This window comes from Delphinus delphis, chromosome 10, assembly GCF_949987515.2.
Source record: "Delphinus delphis chromosome 10, mDelDel1.2, whole genome shotgun sequence".
Lineage (NCBI taxonomy): Eukaryota > Metazoa > Chordata > Mammalia > Artiodactyla > Delphinidae > Delphinus > Delphinus delphis.
The window spans coordinates 100,068,839-100,092,471 of NC_082692.2; the positions used below are offsets into that span (position 1 = coordinate 100,068,839).

The window sequence follows — 23,633 nt, forward strand, 5'->3', positions numbered from 1 at the left end:
CAAATTGATCAACAGATTTAATATAGTTGCTATCAAAATTCTAGCTGTCTACATTGCATAAATTGACAAGCTCATCCTAAAACTCATGGAAATGCAAGGGACCCAGAATAGCCAAACAATCTTGAAAAAGAACAAAGTTGGAGGACTCACACTTCTTGGCTTCAAAACTTATTATAAAGCTACAGTAATCAAAACTGTTGGCAATGGCATAAAAACAGACACAATGACCAACAAAAAAGAACAAAGAGCCCAGAAATAAACCCTCCCATATGTGGTCAGATGATTTTTGACAAAAGTGGCGTGCCAATTCAATGGGGAAAGAACAGTATTTTCAACAAATGGTAATGGAACAACTGGACACAACATAGAAGAATGAAACTGGACCCCTCCCTCCTACTATACGGAAAACAATTAACTCAAGAGAGAGAATTCTGGGAAGATGGTGGAGTAGGAAGCACCAGGAATCTCTTTCCCTACCTAGACCACAATTGCACTAGTGGAATCTGTCTGATGTAACTATTTTGGAACTCAGGAGTCTACTGGAGGCTTGCAATTTCCAGGGGAAGCCTTGGACCATAAATTGCAGTTAATTTTGGTCAACTCCAGCTCCTAGCACAGTAGCAGCAGCTACCCATTCCCCACATCTACCCTATAACAGGCACCTGTGCACATGTTCCAGAAGCAGCTTGCACACAGCTTGTGGGAGCCAGGGTGGGCAAAAAGGGCCCTTGTCCTCCAAATACTGGGGATCTGTGCTCCAATCAATGATTGCTTCCTCTGATCCCACAGGTGCAGACAAAGAAGGGGTATCCATTGTCTTTGTACTTCTTCCTACTGTTGCAAGCCCCTCCATTTCTGCTGAAGTGATTTCCAGGGGACTTAAAAGACTGGACTGCTTCCCCCACCTCCCCATTTTTCTCTTTATCCTCTATTGGGAACCAGACATTAAAGACAAGGACATTCAAAACTAACTGCATATATAGGGACAATTAGAAAGTAAATACACATGCTCAGAGAAAGGCACAAGTTCAGAAAAGACCCTAGAAAAGACGTTAAGTTTACATGTCAGGATGCTCCTTGGAAAACAGCTTACAACAAAAACAATAAAGTAACAAAAAACAGTAAATATTTGGAAAGGGAGAGAATCTGATTTCCACAGCTACCACATTATTAGATTTAAATGTCCAGATTCAAATGTTGTTTCAACAACAACAACAAAACCACGTGGCATACAAAGAAACAAGAAATTATGATCCATTCAAAGGAAAAAAAAATCAATGTAAGTTATCCCTGAAAAAGATCTCATGTCAAATGTATTAGACAAAGACTGAACTAAAGGAAGACGTGGAAAACTCAACAAACGATGTAAGAACAAAATGGAAATACCAATAAACAGATATAAAACCTAGAAAGAAACCAAAAAAAATTTTTTGGAGCTGAAAACTACAATAACTGAAATGAAAAATTCACTAAAAGGATTCAAAGGAAGATTTGAACAAGCAGAAGAATCAGTTACCTTGATAGAAAGTAGTGAGTCTGAGGAACAGAAAGAAAAAAGATTGAAGAAAACTGACCAGTGCCTATGAGGCCTACAGGATACCAAAAAGTAGACCAACATAGCATTGTGGGAGTCTGGAGGACAAAAAGGGGGTGAGCAAAGAATATATGAAGAAATAATGTCTGAAAACTTCCCAAATTTGATCAAAGACATGAACATAAACATCCAAGCCCACCAAACTCCAAGTAATAGGAACTCAAAGAGACCGAAATCAAGACATTATAATCAAACTTTCAAAAGACAAGAAGAGAACATCTTGAAAACAGTAAGAGAGAAGCAAACTATCACATACAAAGGACCTGCAATTAGACTATTTGCAGATTTCTCAGGAGAAACTTTGGAGGCCAGAAGGCAGTTGGCCAATACAGTCAAAGTGCTCAAAGAAAAGAAACCTGTCAACCCAAAATACCATACCCGGCAAAACTATCCTTCAAAAGTGAGGGAGATTATAATTAAAACGGCAAAAGTTAAAGATAAAGAGAGGACTCTAAACGCAGCAAGAGAAAAACAAAGAGTTAATTTTATAAGGGAACCCCCATAAGGCTATCTAGTGATTTCTCTACAGAAATGCTGCGGGTCAGAAGGGAGTGGCAAGATAAATTCTAAGTCCTAAAAGGGAAAAACCTGCATCGTAGGATACTCTACACAACAAGATTATCATTAGAATAGAAGGAGAGTCAAAGAATTTCTCAGACAAGCAAAAACTAAAAGAATACAGCAATACTAAACTTTTAACCTGAAAGAAATATAAAAAAGTCTTCTCTAAATAAGATAGAAGCAAAAAAAAAAAAAAGCAGCAGCAGCAGCAGCAGCAAGAATCTATAGGAAAGAAAAAAAAAACAACCCACAATTGGGGCCTTCCCTGGTGGCGCAGTGGTTAAGAATCCGCTTGCCAATGCAGGGAACAGGGGTTCGAGCCTGGTCTGGGAAGATACCATACGTCGCAGAGCAACTAAGCCCGTGTGCCACAACTACTGAGCCTGTGCTCTAGAGTCTGCATGCCACAACTACCAAAGCCCACGTGCCTAGAGACCATGCTCCTTAACAAGAGAAGCCACTGCAATAAGCCCACACACCGCAACAAAGAGTACTCCCCACTTGCTGCAACTAGAGAAAGCCCATCTACAGCAATGAAGACCCAACACCGTCAAAAATAAATAGACAGATAGATAAATAAATTACTTAAAAAAAACATAATTGAAAAGTATATCACTTAAATAAGCCAGTATGCAGATTAAAAAATTTAAAAAAAATTTGGGAGGTGAAAGTGATAACTACAATGAACAGCAAAAGCATAAACATGAAGATATAAAAGAGGACATAGGGGCTTCCCTGGCGGCGCAGTGGTTGAGAGTCTGCCTGCCGATGCAGGGGACACGAGTTCGTGCCCTGGTCCGGGAAGATCCCACATGCCGTGGAGCAGCTGGGCCCATGAGCCATGGCCGCTGAGCCTGCGCGTCCAGAGACTATGCTCCGCAACGGGAGAGGCCACAACAGTGAGAGCTCCGCGTACCGCAAAAAAAAAAAAAAAAAAGAGGACATAAAAATCATAAAATGTGGGGAAGGGAGTAAGAAATTGTAGATTTTTTTTTTTTAGAATGTATTTGGAGCCTATATGACAACCAGTCTAAAGCAAGTAGATAACAGTAATAGGTTAGCATACCTGAAAAACAGGGTAACCACAAATCAAAAACATTATTCACAAAAACTAAAATAAGAAAACACAAGCATAATATAAAAGAAAACCATCAAACCACAAAAGGAAAAACAAAAAAAAGGAACGAAGAAGAAATATAAAATCAACTGGAAAACATTTACAATCGCAATAAATATATATCTATTAATATTTACCTTAAATTATATGCCCCCATCAAATGACACAGAGTGGTAGACTGGATAATAAAATAAGAGCCTACAATATGCTTCCTACAAGGAACCCTTTAGAGTGAAGAACACACATAGATTGAAAGTGAAGGGATGGAAAAAGATATTTCATGCAAACGGAAATCAGAAGAAAGCAGGGGCAGCAATACTCATATGAGACAAAACAGACTTTAAAACAAAATCCATAAAGAAAGACAAAGAAGGACACTATATAATGATAAAAGGATCAATACAAGAAGAGGCTATTATGCTCATTAACATATGCACCCAATATAGGAGCACCTATATAGATAAAACAAATACTAACAGATATAAATGGAGAAACTGATGAGAACACAGTAATAGTAGGAAATTTTAACACCTCACTGACATCAGTAGACAGATTGTCCAGACAGAAAAATCAATAAAGCAACAGAGATCCTAAATGACACAACAGAACAGTTAGACTTAATTGATATTTTCAGGACACTACATCAAAAAAACCCAGAATACATATTCTTTTCAAGTGCACATGGAACTTTCTCTAGGATAGACCATACACTAGGACACGTAACAAGTCTCAACAAATTTAAGAGGATAGAAATCATTTCAAGCATCTTTTCTGACCACAATGGCAGCACGAAACTAGAAATCAACCACAGAAAGAGAAATGAGAAAAAAAAAAAACGATTACATGGAGACTAAACAACATGGTGCTAAAAAATCAATAGGTCAACGATGAAATCAGAACATATGTTGAAATAAATGACAATGATAACACAACCATACAAAATCTATGGGAGGCAGCAAAAACTGTCCTTAGAAGAAAGTTCATAGCAATACAGGCTTTCCTCAAAATACAAGAAAAATCTCAAATAAGCATCCTAACCTGCCATCTAAAAGAATTAGAAAAAGGAGAACAAACAAAACCTTAAGTCAGCAGAAGGAAGAAAATAATAAAGACCAGAGAGGAAATAAACAGAGATTAAAAAAACAACAGAAAAAGAACAATCAAACCAAGAGCTGGGTTTTTGAAAGGGTAAACAAAATCTACAAACCTCTAGCCAGGCTCACCATAAAGAAAAGAGAGAGGACCCAATAAACAAAATAAACGAAAGAGGACAAGTAAAAACTGATACCACAGAAATACAAAAAAAAACATAAAAGAATACAACTATATGCCAACAAATTGGACAACCTAGAAGAAATGGACACGTTTCTAGAAACATACAGCCCACCAAAACTGAATCGAGAAGAAATAATTTGAACAGACTGATTACTAGATGTGAAATAGAATCCGTAATTTAAAAAACTCCCTGCAAACAAAAGTCGAAGACCAGATGGCTTCACTGGGGAATTCTACAAAACATTAAAAGAACTTACACCAATCATTCTCAAACTCTTCCAAAAGAGTGAAGAGGAGGGTACACTCCCAAAGTCGTTCTAGAAAGCCACCTCACCCTGATGCCAAAACCAGACAAAGACACCACCAAAAAAGAAAATTACAGGCCAATATCTTTGATGAGTACAGATGCAAAAATTCTCAAGAAAATATTAGCAAACTGAACCCAACAATACATAAAAAAGATCATACACCACAACCAACTTGGATTCATCCCAGGGTCACAAGAATGGTTCAACATACATAAATGAATCAGTGTGATACAACACATCAACAAAAGAAAAGACAAAACCACATGATCATCTCAATATACGCAGAAAAGGCATTTGATAAAATTCAACATCCATTCATAATAAAAACTCTTGCCAAGTAATAGAGGGAACATATCTCAACATAATAAAAGCTATTTATGACTAACCCACAGCCTACATAATACTCAATGGTGAAAAGCTGAAAGCCTTCCTGCTAAAATCTGGAATAAAGCAAGGATGACCACTCTTACCACTTCTATTCAACAAGTTTTGGAAGTCCTAGCCACAACAATCAGACAAGAAAAAGAAATAAAAGGTATCCAAACGGGAAGGAAGAGGTAAAATTGTCATTATACGCAGATGACATGGTACTAAGATACAGAAGACCCTCAAGACTCCACATAAAAACTACTAGAAGTGATAAGTGAATTCAGCAAGGTAGCAGGGATACAAGGTTAACATACATACATCAGTTGTATTTCTTTACACTAGCAATGAAATATTAGAACGTAAAAAAAAAACCCTTTAAAAATCGCATTAAAAAGTAAAATATTTAGGAATAAACCTGACCAAGGAGGTGAAAGACTTACATGCTGAGAACTATAAAACACTGATAAAGGAATTTGAAGATAATGCAAAGAAATGGAAAGATATCCCATGTTCTTGGATTGGAAGAATTAATATTATTAAAGTGGCCACACTACCCAAAGCAATCTACAGATTTAATGCAATGCTTATCAAATTACCCATGACATTTTTCACAGAACTAGAACGAATACTCCTATAAATTTTATGGAACCATAAAAGACCCAGAGGGCTTCCCTGGTGGCGCAGTGGTTGAGTCCGCCTGCTGATGCAGGGGAGACGGGTTCGTGCCCCGGTCCAGGAGATCCCACATGCCACGGAGCAGCTGGGCCCATGAGCCATGGCTGCTGAGCCTGCGCATCCGGAGCCTGAGCTCCGCAACGGGAGAGGCCACAACAGTGAGAGGCCTGCGTACCACCAAAAAAAAAAAAAAAAAGACCCAGAACTGCCAAAGCAATCCTGAGGAAAAAAGAATAAAGCTGGAAGCATAATCCTCCCAGATTTCAGCCAATACTACAAAGCAAGAGTAATCAAAATCTCATGATATTGGCACAAATGCAGACATATGGATCAACCAGAAATAAACCCACACACCTGTGGTCAATTAATCTTCGACAAAGGAGGCAAGAATACACAATGAAGAAAGGACTCTCTTCAGCAAGTGGTGTTGGGAAAACTGGGCAGCCGCATGTAACTCAACAAAGTTAGAACACTCCCTCACACCCTACACAAAAATAAACTCAAAATGGCTTAAAGACATATATAAAACATGACACCATAAAACTCCTAGAAAAGAACATAGGCAAAACATTCTCTGACATAAATCGTAGCAATGTTTTCTGAGGTCAGTCTCCCAAGACAATAGAAATAAAAACAAAAATAAAACGTACAAGCTTTTGCACAGCAAAGTATACCATAAACAAAACAAAAAGACAACCTGCGGACTGTGAGAAAATACCTGCAAATGATGTGACTGACAAGGGCTTAATTTCCAAAATATACAAACAGCTCATACAACTCAATAACAGAAAAAGGCAAACAACCCAGTCAAAAAATGGGCAGAAGACCTAAATAGATATTTCTCCAAAGAAAACCATACAGTTGGCCAATAGGCACATGAAAAGATGCTCAACATCGCTAATTATTAGAGAAATGCAAATCAAAACTATAATGAGGTATCACCTCACACTAGTCAGAATGGTCATCATTAAAAAGTCTACAAATAGAAGCCCTGGTGGCACACTGGTTAAGAATCCACCTGCCAATGCAGGGGACATGGGTTCGAGGCCTGATCCGGGAAGATCCCACATGCCTTGGAGCAACTAAGCCTGTGCGCCACAACTACTGAGCCTGCGCTCTAGAGTCTGCAAGCCACAACTGCTGAGCCCACGTGCCTAGAGCCTGTGCTCCACAAGAGAAGCCACCACAATGAGAAGCCCGTGCACTGCAATGAAGAGTAGCCCCCGCTCGCCGCAACTAGAGAAAGTCCCTGTGCAGCAACAAAGACCCAACACAACCAAAAATAAAAATAAATAAATAATTTTTTTAAAGTCTACAAATAATAAATGCTGGAGAGGGTGTGGAGAAAAGACAACCCTCCTACACTGTTGGTAGGAATGTAAATTGGTGCAGCTACTGTGGAAAACAGCATGGAGGTTTGCTAAAAAACTAAAAGAAAGAGTTGCCATATGATCCAGCAACCGCACTCCTAGGCATGTATCTGGTGAAAACTCTAATTCAAAAAGAAACATCACCCCAATGTTCACAGCAACACTATTTACAATAGCCAAGACATGGAAGCAACCTAAATGTCCATCAACAGATGAATGGATAAAGAAGATGCAGTGTGTGTGTGTGTGTGTGTGTGTGTGTGTGTGTGTGTGTGTGTGTGTGTGTGTAGTGGAATACAACTCAGCCATAAAAAAGAATGAAATAATGCCATTTGCAGCAACATGGATGGACCTAGAGATTATCATACTAAGTGAAGTAAGTGAGAAGGAGAAAGAGAAACAGCATATGATATCACTTATGTGTGGAATCTTTAAAAAAAATGATACAAATGAACTTATTTACAAAACAGAAGCAGACTCACAGACGTAGAAAACAGACTTATGGTTACCAAAGGGGAAGGGGATAAATTAGGAGTTTGGGATTAGCAGATACAAGTGTCAATGAAAATAATCAATAAAGAATCTATAGTAAGAAGAGTTTTATTTGAGCCAAACTAAGGACAAGCCCAAAAGCCAGCTTCCCAGATTAGTCTGAGAAGCTCCTCTGGAGAAGCATGGTTTCCAGCACAGTTTTATATCTTGTCAGAACAAAGAACATTACATTTCTTCAAGGTTTAAAAACAAAAGACCCCACAAAGATCAGTGATCAGTAAGTCAGCATGGCCTTGGCACCTGGGAAGGGAGTTTTATCATCAAAGAAGGCCCAGCATTGGCACCTAAGGAAGAGAGGAATCTTTATTTTTGACATGGACATTCTTTACTTCTGGTCAGTGTGCCCTTTTCTTTAATAATTAAAGCATATGTACAACGTATGTTTGATACGCCACAAACAGGCTATTTTAGTTAGCATAAAATTCAGGTTAACTCATGCATAAGCCAGAATGACTTCCCTGTATCTCAATACGTGAAAATTTCTTTTATCGCAAACTATACACACACACACATATATATACTACATATATTTACATATATAAAATAGATAAACAACAAGGTCCTTTTGTATAGCACAGGGAACTATATTCAATATCCTGTAATAAACCATAATGGAAAAGAATATGAAAAAGAATATATATATAAAAAACTGAATCACTCTGCTGTACGCCAGAAACACAACATTGTAAATCAACTATACCTCAATTAAAATAAACAGATAAATAAATACATATTTTTAAAACAGAGGGAGAAACCAAGACATTCCCAGATAAACAAAAGGTAAGGGAATTTGTGATCACTAGCTTTGCCCTGCAAGAAATGCTCAAGGGAGTCCTGCAAGGTGAAAGGAAAAAACACTAGGACATTGGAGAAATAAAGATTTCAATACAGGTAAGTACGTGGGCAATTATAAAAGCTAGTATTATTGTAGTGATGGTTTACAACTATACTTTTTATTTTCTACAAATACATTTAAAGAAAAAAAACCCCTCAATTATCAGTGTAAAAGCTAGTACTGTTGTGACTTTAACTCTTGTTTTCTACATAGGAGACTAATGTATTTAAAAGAATTATTAGCTTATGTTTTTGGGCACACAATGCATAAAGATGTAATCTGTGACAACAACAACTGAAAGGGGTGGGGACAGAGCTGTAAAGCAAGAATGTTTTTCTGTGTGATTGAAGTTAAGTTGGTATAAATTCAAACTAGAGTGAATCTGTAACTTTAGGATGTTATATGTAATCCCCATGGTAACCATGAAGAAAACAGCTATAGAATATATACAAAAAAATGAGAAATGATTTAAACATTTCAATACCAAAAAAATCAACTAAACATAAAGAAGACAGGAATGCAGGAAATGAAGGACAGAAAAAGCTGTAAGGCATATATAAAACGAAGAGCAAAATGACAGAAGTCCCTCCTCATTAGTAAATATTTAAATGCAAATGGATTAAACTCTCTAATCAGGAGATAACGGCAGAATATTATAGAGAAACTGTGTTCCAACTGTATGCTGCCTATAAGAGACTCACTTTAGAGCCAAAGATACAAATAGACTGAAAATGAAAGGAAAAAGACCATGCGAATAGAAACCAAAAGACAGCAGAGGTAGCTGTACTAAAATCAAACAAAATAGACTTTAAATTTCAAAAGGTTGTAAGAGACAAAGAAGGATACTAATAAGAGGATCAACACAGCAAGAAGATATAACAATCACAAACATTTACACACCTAATAACCAGAAAAATATGTGAAGCCCAAACTGATAGAACTTAAGGAAGAAATGGACAGTTCTGCAATAATAATTGGAGACTTCAATAGCCCAATCTCAGTAATGGACAGAACCACTAGACCGAAGATATATGAGGAAATAGAAGACTTAACACAATAAAAACTAACTAGATTGAACACACTATACAGAACACTCTACTCAGAAACAACAAAGACACATTCTTCTCTAGTACACATGGGACACTCTCCAGGACAGGCCATAAGTTCAGCCACAAATTAAATCTCAACAAATTTTAAAAGACAGATACCATACAAAGTGTCTTCTCTGACCATAACAGGATGAAGTTAGAAATCACCAACAGAAGGAAACTGCAAAAAATTGCAAATCTGTGGAAATTAAATAACACATTCTTAAACAGCCAATGGATCAAAGAGGAAATCACGAGGGTAATTATAAAAAACTTAGAGATGAATGGAAACGAAAACACAACATACCAAAACTTAGGGGACACTGCAAAAGTGGTGTTAAGTGGGAAATTTATGAGCTCTAAGTACTTACATTAAAAAAAAAAAATCTCAAATGAGCAAACTAACTTTTACAACTAGAATAAAAAAAGAACAAACTGAATCCAAAGCTGGCAGGAGAAGAGAAAACAGAAATATAGAAAACAGAAAATCAATGAAACTAAAAATTGATTATTTGAAAAGATCAACAAAATTGACAAATCTTTAGCTAGACAGACTAAGGAAAAAAAAGAGAAGACTCAAATTACTGAAATCAGAAATCAAAGTGAGGACATTATTAACAATTCTACAGAAATATAAAACATTATAAGAAAGAGTAATTGTATGCCAATAAATTGGACAACCTAGACAAAATGAACAAACTCCTAGAAACAAAACATACCATGAGTAAATCATGAAGAAATAGAAAACATGAAGAGACTTATAACTACTAAGGAGACTGAATCAATAATAATAAAAAAAATTTTCCCATAAAGAAAACCCCTGGACCCAAAGGCTTCACTGGTCATTTCTTCCAAACATTTAAAGAAGCATTCTCAAACTATTCCAAAATACTGAAGAGTAAGGAACACTTCCAAACTCATTTGAGGCCAGCATTACCCTGATACCAAAGCCAGGCAAACACACTACAAGAAAACTACAGACCAATATCCCTCATGAACTCTGATACAAGAATCCTCAGCAAAATACAAGCAAACTTGTATCAGCAGCATATTAAAAAGACTATACTCCATGACCAAGTGGAACTTATTCCTGAAATGCAAGGATGAATCAACACGTAAAAATCTATCACTGTAATACACTGCATTAACAGAATGAAGGAAAAAACCCCACAATATCATCTCAATAGAAGAAGAAAAGGCATTTGACAAAATTTATCACCCTTTCATGATAAAAACACTCAAGGAATTAGGATAGTAGACTATCTCAACATAATAAAAGCCATGTATGAAAAACCCACAGTGAACATCACAGTCAATGGTGAAAGACTGAAAGCTTTTCCTCTAAGATAAGGAACAAAAGCAAGGATGCCTGCTTTCACCACCTCTACTCAACATTGTACTAGAAGTTCTAGCCAGAGGAATTAGGCAAGCAAAAGAAAGAAAAGGCATCCAAATTGGAAAAGAAGAAGTAAAAGGTAAAAGATCTGTACCTTAAAAACTACAATACATTGCTGAGAGGAATTAAAGAATAAATGGAAACCTTTTCCATGTTCATGGGGTTGGAAGACTTAATATTGCTAGGATGTCAATATTTCCCAAAGTGATTTATAGATTCAATGCAATTCCTATCAAAATTTCAATGATTTCTCTTTTTTTGCAGAAATAGAAAAATCCATCCTGAACTTCATGTGGAATCTCAAGGGAATCCCAAATAGACAAAACTACCTTGATAAAGAACAAAGCTGGATCACTTCCTGATTTCAAGACGTGCTACAAAGCTATAGTCACAAAACTGTGGTACTGACATAAAGACAAACATACAGACCAAAGGAAAAAAGATTCCAGAAATAAATCATTGCATATAACGTTATGATTTTTTGACAAGGGAGCCAAGACCATTCAATGTGGAAAAGACATTCTTTTCAACAAATGATACTAGGAAAACTGGATATTCACATGCATAAGAATGAAGCTGGACTCTTACCTCACACCATACACAAAATTTAACTCAAAATGGATCAAAGACCTAAAACTATAAAACTCTCAGAAGAAAACATGGGAGAAAAGTATCACACATTGGATTTGGTAATGATTTCATGAATATGACACAAAAGGCACAGGCAACAAAAGAAAAAAAACCACACACAACATGAACTTCATAAAAACTTTTAAAATTTGCGCATCGAAAGACAATATCAACAGAGTAAAAAGGCAACCTACAGAATGAGAGAAAACATTTGCAAATCATGTATCTCATAAGGCATTAATTTCCAGATTATATAAAGAACTTCTAAAACTCAACAACATTAAAAAAAAAACTCAACCTGACTAAAAAATGGGCAAAAGATTTGAACAGACATTTCTCCAAAGAAAATACACAAATGGCCAATAAGCACACGAAAGCCTGTTCAACATCACTAATCATTGGGGAAATAAAAATCAAAACTACGAGATACCATCTCATACCCATTAGGATGGCTACTATCAAAAAACAAACAAACAAAAACAAAACCAAAAAAACACACCCCAGAAAATAACAAGTGTTGGTGAGGATGCAGAGAAATTGGAACCCTTGTGCACTGCTGGTGGGAATATAAAATAGCACAGCGGCTACAAAAAACAGGATTGTGGTTCCTTAAAAAATTAAACTAGAATTACCATATGATCCAGCAATTCCACTTCTGGGGATATACACAAAAGAGTTGAAAGCAGTGCCTCAAAGAGAGATTTGTACACACATTTACAGCGGCATTGATCATAATACTCAAGGGGTGGAAGCAACCCAAGTGTCCATGTACAGATGAATGGATAAGCAAAATGTGGTATATGCGTTCAATGGAATATTATTCAGCTTTTTAAAATGAGGAAATTTTGGCACATGCTACAACACAGATGAACTCTGAGGACATTATGCTAAGTGAAATAAGCCAGTCACAAAAAGACGACTATTGTATGATTTCACTTATATGAAGTATTGAGAGTAGTCAAATTCATAGCAATAGAAAGTAGAGTGGTGGTTCCTAGGTACTAGGAAAAGTAGGCAATGGGAATTAGTGTTTACTGGGTATAGAGTTTCAGTTTTACAAGATGAAAAGTTATGGAGATGGATAGTGGTGAAAGTTGCACAACATTATGAGTGTATTTAATACCACTGACCTGTATACTTAAAAATAGTTAAAATGGTAAATTTTATATGTATTTTATTACAATTAAAAAATGGGAAAAAATTAACTTAAAATGGATCAAAGATTTAAATGTAAGAGCTAAAACTATAAAACTCTTAGAAGAAAACATAGGTATAACTCTTCGTGAACTTGGATTAGGTGATGGTTTCCTAGATATGATATCAAAGCATAAGTAACAAAAGAAAAATTAGATGAAGTAGCCATCATCAAAATTAAAAAGTTTTGTGTTTCAAAGGACATCCTTTAGAAAGTGGAAAGACACCTACAAAATGGGAGAAAAATTTTGCAAATCATGTATCTGATACATGGACATGCACATATAGACTATAAAGAACTATTATAATATTTAAAAAAAAACAAAGAGGCAAAGAAATTGAGTAGAAATTTCTCCCAAGAAGATATACAAATGACCAGTAGCATAGGAGATGATCAACATCATTAGTTATTAAGGATATTCAATTTAAGCCCACAATGAGATACCACTTCACACCCACTAGGATGGCTACAATCAAAAAGATGAGACTATAACAAGTGTTGGCAAGGATGTGGGAAAACGAACTCTAATACACTGCTGGAGGGAATACAGAATGGTACAGCATCTTTGGAAAACAGTGTGGTCAGTTCTCAAAGGTTACACAGAGTTGCCATATAAACCAACAATTCCACTCCTAGGTATATACCCAAGAGAAGGACAAACATATCTCTACAAAAATCTTGTGTAGAAATGTTCACATCAGTATTATTTGTAATAGCCCCAAAGTAAAAACAATCAAATATCTATAGACTGATGAATGAATAAAGAAAATGTGGTATGTCTATGCAATGGAATATTATTTGGCAATAAAAAGGAATGAAGTACCGATACATGCTACAACATGGATGAAATCAGTCACAAAAGACCATATATTGTATGATTTCATTTCTAACATGCCCAGAATAGGCAATCCATAGGGATAGAAGGTAGATTAGTGGGTGCCAGGGACTGAAGGGATGGGGGAAAGGGGAGATAACTGCTAATAGATATGGAGTTTCTTTCTTTTATTTTTAGCCGCACCGCGTGGCTTGTGGGATCTTAGTTCCCTGACTAGGGATCGAACCCACGCCCTCACAGTGAAAGCGTGGAGTCCTAACCACAGGGCAGCCAGGGAATTCCCTGGAGTTTCTTTCTGAAATGATGAAAATGTTCTAGAATTAGACAGTGGTGATGGCTGTACAACCTTGCGAAACTGCTGAACTGTACACTTTAAAAGGGTGAATTTTACGGTAAGTGAATTATATCTCAATTTTATAAAGCACAGCATGAGGGCTTCCCTGGTGGCGCAGTGGTTGAGAGTCCGCCCACTGATGCAGGGGACACGGGTTCGTGCCCCAATCCAGGAAGATCCCACGTGCCGCGGAGCGGCTGGGCCTGTGAGCCATGTCCGCTGAGCCTGTGCGTCCCGTGCGTGCCGCAGCGGGAGAGGCCGCGACAGTGGGAGGCCCGCATACCTCAAAAAAAAAACAGACAACAGAATGCAATATTCTCATAGTGACTTTTAGTTTACAAAATGCTTCGTATATATTAGTTTTCTCTTGGTTAAGAGATACGCAGAATAGGCACAAACCATTTTAGAGAGGGTGTGATGAGGCTCAAATCTTGCAGAATATATCTCCCAGCATCCATGTACATATATTTCTTAGCTCTGTTTATTTGTAATTAAGAAGAAAAGGCTGGCCAGTCATTTTATCAGTGCATAGGCATTAAATCCTTCTTTAGTAATGAACGTTTAGAATTCTGGTTGAGTCTATTATTACTCTGCAAGTTAATTCCACCCATTTCAGATATTCTGAATTCTTAACTGATAGAATAATATTCTGCCTTTCTGACTCACTTTATTTTTTAGAAGTTTTAAAGGAATCAACATTATTTGAGTACCCATAGGCTATGGAATCAGATAGACCTAGGCTCTGAAACACATACTGTCACCCTGAGAAAGTCATTTAAACCCTCTAAACTTCGGTTTTCTCAAATTCAACATAGACATATTGTTACTACTTTATGGGATTGATGAGAGGGTTAGTAAATAATATGTTAAGTATTAATTCTATTCACCACATAGTTACTATTAATACTATCACAAACTTCTGAAAATTTTTTCTAAAGCCTGAGTTATAAACAGTATATAAATATCTTTGTTACCATGATTAATTGTACTAGTGAGATGCGTCTTGAATGGAAAATTCTTATTTTCTTTTTATAAGAAAGAATACCTCACATTATACACAAAAATTAGAAAACACAGGTGTAAATCTTCATGACCTTGCCTTAGGCAATGATTTCTTAGCTATTACACTTAAAGCAAAATAAAGAAACCAAAGATAAAACGAACTTTGTCAAAATTAAAAACTTTTGGGACTTCTCTGGTGATCCAGTGGGTAAGACTCCGCACTCCCAATGCAGCGGACCCGGGTTCGATCTCTGGTCGGGGAACTAGATCCCACATGCATGCTGCAACTAAGATCCCACGTGCCACAACTAAGATCTGGTGCAGCCAATATAAATTAATTAATTAATTTTAAAAAAAGGTCATTTTTAGGGAGCAGAGTGGGGGCAGTGATTGGGAGAGGACAGGAAATTCTGTTCTTAACCTGTGTGGTGGTTACATGGGAATGTTCCCTCTATGATAATTTACTGTGTTACACACTTATGAATTGTGAACCTATGTATGTTATACAATAAAAACTTTATTTAAAAGAATAACAGTATTCAAAAAGTATTTCACAGGGACTCAGAGAAACTTTCTAAGTCAGTAGGCCAAAGTGACCCTTGTCCACGCTTCACTGGAACCTGCTAAGCACTGACCCTGTGCCACCCTGGGGCTGCGCACTGGGTGTGCGCAGCAACCAGAAGTGGCCCTGCCTTCCAGCAACTGCGGCGGTGGGTGGACAGCTACAGGGGAGGAAGTGCGGGTTGGGTGCCAAGACTATTTGCCAGCTTTCTTACCCTGCCTGAGCTCCAGTTTAAACCCCCTGGACTCTGGTTGCCCCAACGTTAAGGAATACGCTTGCAAATTTTATGATTACTTTTATATGAGAATCCCAAAGACCTCCACAGATTTGCTGAGAGGGGGCAAGGGTCATGCTGGCGATGGGCTCAGTAATAAATTTATTTTAAAAATATTTATTTATTTATTTAGGCTGCACCGGGTCTTAGTTGAGGCACGCAGTCTTCTTAGTTGTGGCATGTGAACTCTTAGTTGCGGCATGCATGCGGGATCTAGTTCCTCAACCAGGGACGGAACCCGGGCCCCCTGCAGTGGGAGCGCGGAGTCTCACCCACTGGACCACCAGGAAGTCCCTCAGTAATAAATTTAGATTGGGTGAACAGTCTTAAATATCCCTGGGATTCAAGGGAAGGATGCTTAACTCCAGAAGTGACAGGTAAGTGGGAAAATACCTGGGATCCCCTACTCCTGTGGCCTTTAGAAAGAAGGTGTGTTCTACTGGCACCACGGGCAGTTTAGATATGATCTGGCTTGAAGGCAAAGTGATGTCTTGATGGGATCTCCCAGAAATTCTTGCAGCTGTGTGAACTTTGAGCCTAATATTATGAACAGACATCAAAGCAGGAAGTCCACTTTTTTTCCTGAAGCATTCTGTTGAATATCATTTAGCACAATGATAAAAAGTCAATGACAGGGGCTTCCCTGGTGGCGCAGTGGTTCGGAGTCCGCCTGCCGAGGCAGGGGACAAGGGTTCGTGCCCTGGTCTGGGAAGATCCCACATGCCGCAGAGCGGCTGGGCCCGTGAGCCATGGCCGCTGAGCCTGCGCGTCCGGAGCCTGTGCTCCGCAACGGGAGAGGCCGCAACAGTAAGAGGCCCATGTACCGCAAAAAAAAAAAAAAAAGTCAATGACATAAAAATATTAGATGCATTTCTGACCGGCAGAAGCATCTCCTTTCCATCCTTTCCTGCCTACCTTTTCAGTGCCTGAAGTAGGTCTTGGCCCTCTGCCTTAGCTTACTTTCTACCCCTTCAATTTGCTCCAGCTGCAAAGGACACGCTCATTTAGTTCACAGTGAAGTGTAAATGCCCAGCAACACCCAGGTGTGTATTATACCTGGCCAGAGCGCTTGCACTTTGACACGGAAACAGCTACTCCAAAGGACTCAATTAAAACATGAGCAAGCAGAGTGTGAAAATACATTTGGATACAGGTCTTCCAGGGCATGGTGTCTGACTCACACTTAAAGGGTAAAATCGGCACTTCCATTTCACATCCTTTCTAAAGTTAACCATGCTTTACCCAACACACAAATGTTTACTGTCTAAAGAGTTTATGAAAGACCAGCTCGTCTGGTCAGCTGTCTCTGACCCCCCGGATTGGTGCACGAGTCCTGCTTGGGCTCCCAGAGTGCCTGTATCTTAGCACTCTCCACAGGGCCCCTCATAGTACCTGCTCAAGTCTACCTCAGAGGGCAGGAAGGAACAGTTCCTTTTACTCCTAAGGCCAGGCACATATCAGGCCCAAAATGACTAGTTAGGGAATGAGTACTTTTTAACTTCAAGAATAAAGAAGTCGTCTTTTTTACAGTCCTGATGCTGGGACTCTGCCTAGACCTCTTTTTGTTTTACTCCACTCTTGTAACTATCTGCTAGTTAAACATCCTGCAGGTATGCACAACACCTGCCTTGGCAGTTTATCATATAAATAAACCAAGGCATATTGCCTCCACTGACACACGAGTATATGTGGCTGATGGCAAAGTACATACCTTTTTAACCTGGAGTGAGAACCTTCTCTATTTCACCATAACATGCCACTGCCTTGGCAGCATTTTTGGGGGAATAATTTTTAGGAAAAATTTCTGTGTTAACATGCAATCATTCGGTAAAGGATGAACATCTAGGTTGAACAGAATGCCCAAAGCATTCAGCTAATAAGCAAAAATTAAGTTTCTAAATCTATAATTTATTCTGATTCTGATTTTTGGCTGCAACATTCCCATGGGTTATTAATAGGGCAACAAAGTTCACACCCTGTGTGTGTGGGGGAAATAACAGATCCTGCAGACTCAACATGTTACGATCTCAATCAGGAACTTCCACTTCTCCTTAACATTCCTAGTGAAATAATGAACAATGTAAACAACTGCCTAAGTGGGTAAAGGGCTTCAGGCAGGGGACACCTCCAGCCTGAACTGAAATGTACCACACCCTCCTTTTATTTTTATTTCAAAGGACCACCAAATAATAAGTGTGGTGAAGGGTCAATGGGCAAAGAGTTAACCTCTCTTTGTGCAGCAACTTGTACCACAGAGGGAGGAAGCCAGAGGAGGCTGCTGGTCTTGAAAGTGCTCGGCCGCTCACCTCATACAAAGGACCAGAACCTTATACTGCCAGTGTCCATGTTCCTAAAGAATTACTCCTGTTGAGTGGCAAGGGCAGCTCTTCATTATACTAACGCCAGTGGAAGAATCAAACCTCAATATTAATAAATCCACCTCACTTAAATCAGAATTGATTAACCAGTTTGAAAATTTTCAAGTTGATAGTATGTTTAAAAAGATAAAACTACAGCCCTAAATTTCTTGGCACAAAAACAAAGATCCAAAATCAATGACTACTACCCCCAATTATATAAAACAGAGAGGTATTTAAGAACAGGTTCACATACTTTGTTCAGAGGCAGGTTAACCTACTGAAAACAACAACCACCACCACAAACAAACAGCTCTTGCTCCACTTGGGTCTACCCAGCACACTCAAATACAAGTTCCCATGAAGAAATAATTTGCTAGGTGCTAAGCATAGCAATAGACACTAAATTGATTTCCTTCAAATACATATTAGGCATCTAAATCCACTGCTTTTTACCACCTGCTATAAAAATAACTGCCTATGAAATATACTGCATTACAAGGAGACTTGCCTCCAGAAACAGAACGAGAAAAGGCTTCAAAATTAGTCTTATTTTTTTGCAGAACACTACACTTACCATGCCAGTGGCTCTCTGCAGCTTTATTTACATTTTTTCTCAGCAACTTGCCCAGCCAGAGTCCAACCAAAACAGCCAGGGTTGGTGGGGGAACTCATCGGCATGTGCTTTCAAACTGCCAGTGCAGATTCCATTCACCAAAACCAGACAGAGCTGTTTAAAGATGCCCTCTCTATGACCCTGCTCTGCTGAAGGTCAAGTACACTATCACTCCTTGTAACTAAGGAAGCAAAATTGTCATGTTCTTGCTGTTTCACCAGCTGCTGAGGCAGTTTGTCTAATAATATGATTAATTGTTTCCAGGGAAGATGTAACTTTGCTTTACCAAGTACTCCCTTCACCTAGATTGTTGCCTTTACTAAATGCTGGCCCCCACCCCAGACCACCTTTCCTGAACTGAGAGCTCAGGAGAACGTTACCTTGGAGTACAACCAACTCAAAACAGTTTTAAAACTATAAGGAGTAAAGGGAAGATTTGGAGAACTCAGAAATACCACATTCTGCATATAGCATTTTCAACTTCACAGTACATTAAGTCAATATTTTTAAAGACATGGGGTCTTTGCAAGTTCCTCCTTCATTGAAAGGGAAGGCAACATCATAACCATCTGCATTACATATAAAAACACCCATAAGAATAACAGCACCAGGCTCCTTTAACATTTTACTACATCCACCCAACACGTAACAGGCATGTGAATACAGGTCAGAACTCTAGCCTCCAAAGCCTCCTATTCTGGTAAGAAGATGAACACGGGTAGTCAGGGCAAATGAGAGACTGTGGAATGGCTTCAAATCTAAGCCCTCCCCCCTTTCCCCAAGGCCACAGAGGAAAGGGAGCTCCTGGGGGAGGTCACAGAGAGGTGGGGCTGGGAGATAAGAGCACTTGCCTCCTGTTTGACATGGAGTGAATGCTGGTCAATCACCCTAAACCAAACAAAACAAATCAAAGCCTGGGGGAAGAGTAGGAAGAAATATATGGATATTTACTTTTATGTAGGAGGTGAGGAGGGGATTGAAAGAGGAAGGAAATTAAAAAGAAATAAGTTCACACTGCCGTAAGTAATCAATTTCCACTCCACAAGTTTGTGGAGTGGAAACTTAAAACAATCTAAGTTAAAAGAATATGCCATCCATTTTTCAGATTCTAGCACAAACCTAGGCACCCCAACCGAAAGGGGAAAAATTAATCAAGAGTAAAAAAGATGATTATCCTTTTTTAAAGCAGTGACTAAAAGTCCTTCCACCTCAACAACTACTTAAAGGCCTAAGAAACATAACACTCTATTCACTAAGTACAGCCAGTAAATGACATGTTAATGGAAAGATTAATCTAAGGAAGCAAAAAGCTCCAAGGCCCAACTGTTGAGGTCAACAGGTCTGCTCCTCTCATCAAAAAAATTTGTTCATGCCCTCTGGCTTGGTAATTCTACTTTCAGGAAACCACCTTACACAAACTATCCTAAATACAGAAATGGCTTTATCAGTGTGTAATCCTAAATTATTTTTCTAGGGAATATGGAATTTCCTCTCTCAGGGGTTCAGATAAGGCAGAGCCCATCTCCAACTGTAGAGGCAGAAAATGCCAGATACTTGCAGGTCTGGCCTCCCTTGGAGGAGGGCAGGGGTTTGATCAGATGTGGAGACTTTGCACTAGCAGCAGAAGCCCCATGTCTGGCCTTGGGGTGTGGTGTGCAGCCACAGCTTCAGACCAGCTCTTCAGTGAGATCTGGGTGCAGTTCCTAGATGCAAAGCTAGTTCTCCACCTCTCCTGGTAACTCTGTCAAGTAAGTTATCTATCCATCCATCCATCCATCCTCACATATATTTTAAGTCAATGTTTTTTAAAAATCTCATTTCTCTTTACATCACCAACAGTTGGTTTCTGATGTTATTTGCTATTAGATTCCTTGACTGGTAAAGCATGGATATATTTATCAGTGTTAATTTATAATACAGAAAGGTCAAAAGCAACTTAAATGTCCTAAACTAGGAGATGGGTTAGTAAATTATGCTATGCTCCCTTGATACAAAATTATGTAGCTATGAAAAATGATGGTCACGTAGGCTATGTAGTAACCTGTGGAAAGGATGATGACATTTAGTCTGTGAAATTAACATTCTGTGAAATCAAAAGATACAAAGTTGTATGCACAGGATGATTACAACTGGATGACATGCATGTGAAAAAAAAGACCAAAAAAGAACATGTTTATTCATGTAATAAAGAAAGGTTGGGCTTCCCTGGTGGCGCAGTGGTTGAGAGTCCGCCTGCTGATGCAGGGGACACGGGTTCGTGCCCCGGTCCGGGAAGATCCCACATGCCGCGGAGCGGCTGGGCCCGTGAGCCATGGCCGCTGAGCCTGCGCGTCTGGAGCCTGTGCTCCGCAACGGGAGAGGCCACAGCAGTGAGAGGCCCGCGTACCGCAAAAACAAATAAATAAACAAAAAAGAATCCGCCTGCCAATGCAGGGGACACGGGTTTGAGCCCTGGTCTGGGAAGATCCCACATGCCACGGAGCAACTAAGTCCATGCGTCACAACTACTGAGCCTGCACTCTACAGCCCGTGAGCCACAACTACTGAGCCTGCACGCCTATAGCCTGTGCACCGCAACTACTGAGCTCACATGTTGCAACTACTGAAGCCCACACGCCTAGAACCTGTGCTCCACAACAAGAGAAGCCACCGCAATGAGAAGCCCAAGCACCACACGAAGAGTAGCCCCCGCTTGCCGCAACTAGAGAAAAGCCCGCATGCAGCAACAAAGACCCAATGCAGCCAAAAATAAAATTAATTAAAAATGAAAAAGCATGTAGCAATATATACATAGGTGGTAAAGTCATAGACAAAAGGAAATGGCTCCATAAAATTCAGGACGACAGCCACACACTGTTACTTCAGAGTAGATTTCATTTGACCCTTCAAAGAGAAACTAAGACAAAACACTGGAGCTAATTCAAGCCCTCTCCCTCTGTTCCTGACTTTCCCCCTCTCCACAGCACCTTCCCCACCCAAAACCAATCCATGTGCGTATCTGAGAGCCATGGGCTTGAACCCCAAGAGATAACTTATTCAATTTCATAGGGAAAATGAGTCAAATTAATCTACTTACTGAAAACTGAAGTTTATATCCCCAAAATGGGACATGCCAGATACATATTAAATAGAATTGGGAGGGTTTGGGTGCTTTTGTCAGTGACTAGTTACAAATGACACTCAAACTTACTCAAATGAAAGGGGAAATTTGTTGGAAGGACACTCACAGAACCCAGTCTCAGGATGTACGACTGTGCTATTTGGGAAGGGGAGAGCTGTGAGGCAGCTTCTCTATCTCTTTCTCAGGCCACCTGCTCACTCCCCCTTTGCTTTTTTCTGAGAGTCTGAGAGTCACTCTCCGGCTTCTCTCTGAGGACCACCTTTCTCTGCTTCTACGTTCTGCAACAACCTGGGCTTACACATGGCATCACCTCAAGCCCTGACACTGTATGATCTTTTAACTCCAGGGTCTAATGTCACCTTTTACTGACCATATGCCAGTAGACACGTTATTTAACCCTCTCCTGTGCCTTAGCTTCCTTAACTATGAAAAGTGAGAGCACCATTTCACAGGCATTATGTTAACATTAAGCAAGATGATACAGAGCTTATGTGCAGTACCTGGCACATAGTAAGGGTTCAACAGGTATCATTGTTAGCAAAGTATGTTCTGTTGCAACGTTATTTCTGTAATGCGATTCTGATTCTACAAAATTGTAAACAGAGAAATGATGGCAGTATAACACTTGAAATCACACTGATTTACAAGTGACTGCTCCCAATTCCTTAATGTTTTGTATCACAGTGTAGAGCCACAGAATGCAAAGCACATCGGCATCTAAGCTAACAGGAATTCAGTGTCATGCACGATGCCTATTCATAACCAGGTTCATCCTCTTGTCTCATTCTGGCCACGTGTTCTGTGTCTTGGAAAAGCTCATTGCATGGTTCTCCCTAATCTTTACGCATTTATTCAATAATTCACCATCTTTAACCCTTCCTCCTTATATCCTCTTCCATAAAGCTTTCACCTTGTTTTTAAGACAAAATCCTATACTTACTCTAATGTTTGATTATTAGGAATTTAACATGTCTTTTTAATTATACTAGCATTTTTATTAGGATTGTTATTATTTTTGTTAGTGCTCTGGGCCACGCTGAATGCTATTTTTCCATAAGCTCTGTTATTTATTTATTTATTTTTATTTTTGGCTGTGCTGTGTCTTCGTTGCTGTGCACAGGCTTTCTCTAGTTGCGACGAGCCGGGGCTACTCTTCATTGTGGTGCGCGGGCTTCTCATTGCGGTGGCTTCTCTTGTTGTGGAGCACGGGCTCTAGGCGTGCGGGCTCAGTAGTTGTGCCTCGTGGACTCTAAAGTACAGGCTCAGTAGTTGTGGTGCATGGGCTTAGTTGCTCCATGGCACGTGGGATCTTCCCAGACCAGGGCTTGAACCCGTGTCCCCTGCGTTGGCAGGCAGATTCTTAACCACTGCGCCACCAGGGAAGCCCAGCTCTGTTATTTTTAGTGTGTAGAACACAAGGTTTTCCAGAAACGCATATTTCGTGTAAAAACAAAAATGCTTGTTTTCCAATTCTTAAGAGTAGGAATCTTATCAGCTCAATCAGTCCATCAGGGATACAGGTTGGCTGAATCAGCTGTAGACCAAGGAGACCAGGGGTAATGTGCTA

General features: G+C 39.2%; 1 protein-coding gene across 4 annotated transcripts in view; it reads right to left on the bottom strand.

Annotated features, from left to right (window-relative positions):
* NR2C2 (nuclear receptor subfamily 2 group C member 2) overlaps nt 1-23,633 on the bottom strand; it is a 77,359-nt gene that overhangs the window by 28,762 nt on the left and 24,964 nt on the right. Inside the window, exon 1 of one of the 4 annotated variants that reach the window (XM_060023105.1) lies at nt 18,907-18,913. The exons of the other annotated variants lie outside the window; for them this stretch is intronic. Within the exon in view, the coding sequence (XP_059879088.1) occupies nt 18,907-18,909 (3 nt within the window). The 5' untranslated portion in view covers nt 18,910-18,913. Of the gene's footprint in view, nt 1-18,906; nt 18,914-23,633 lie in introns of those variants that run through there. 4 annotated transcript variants of the gene reach the window in all.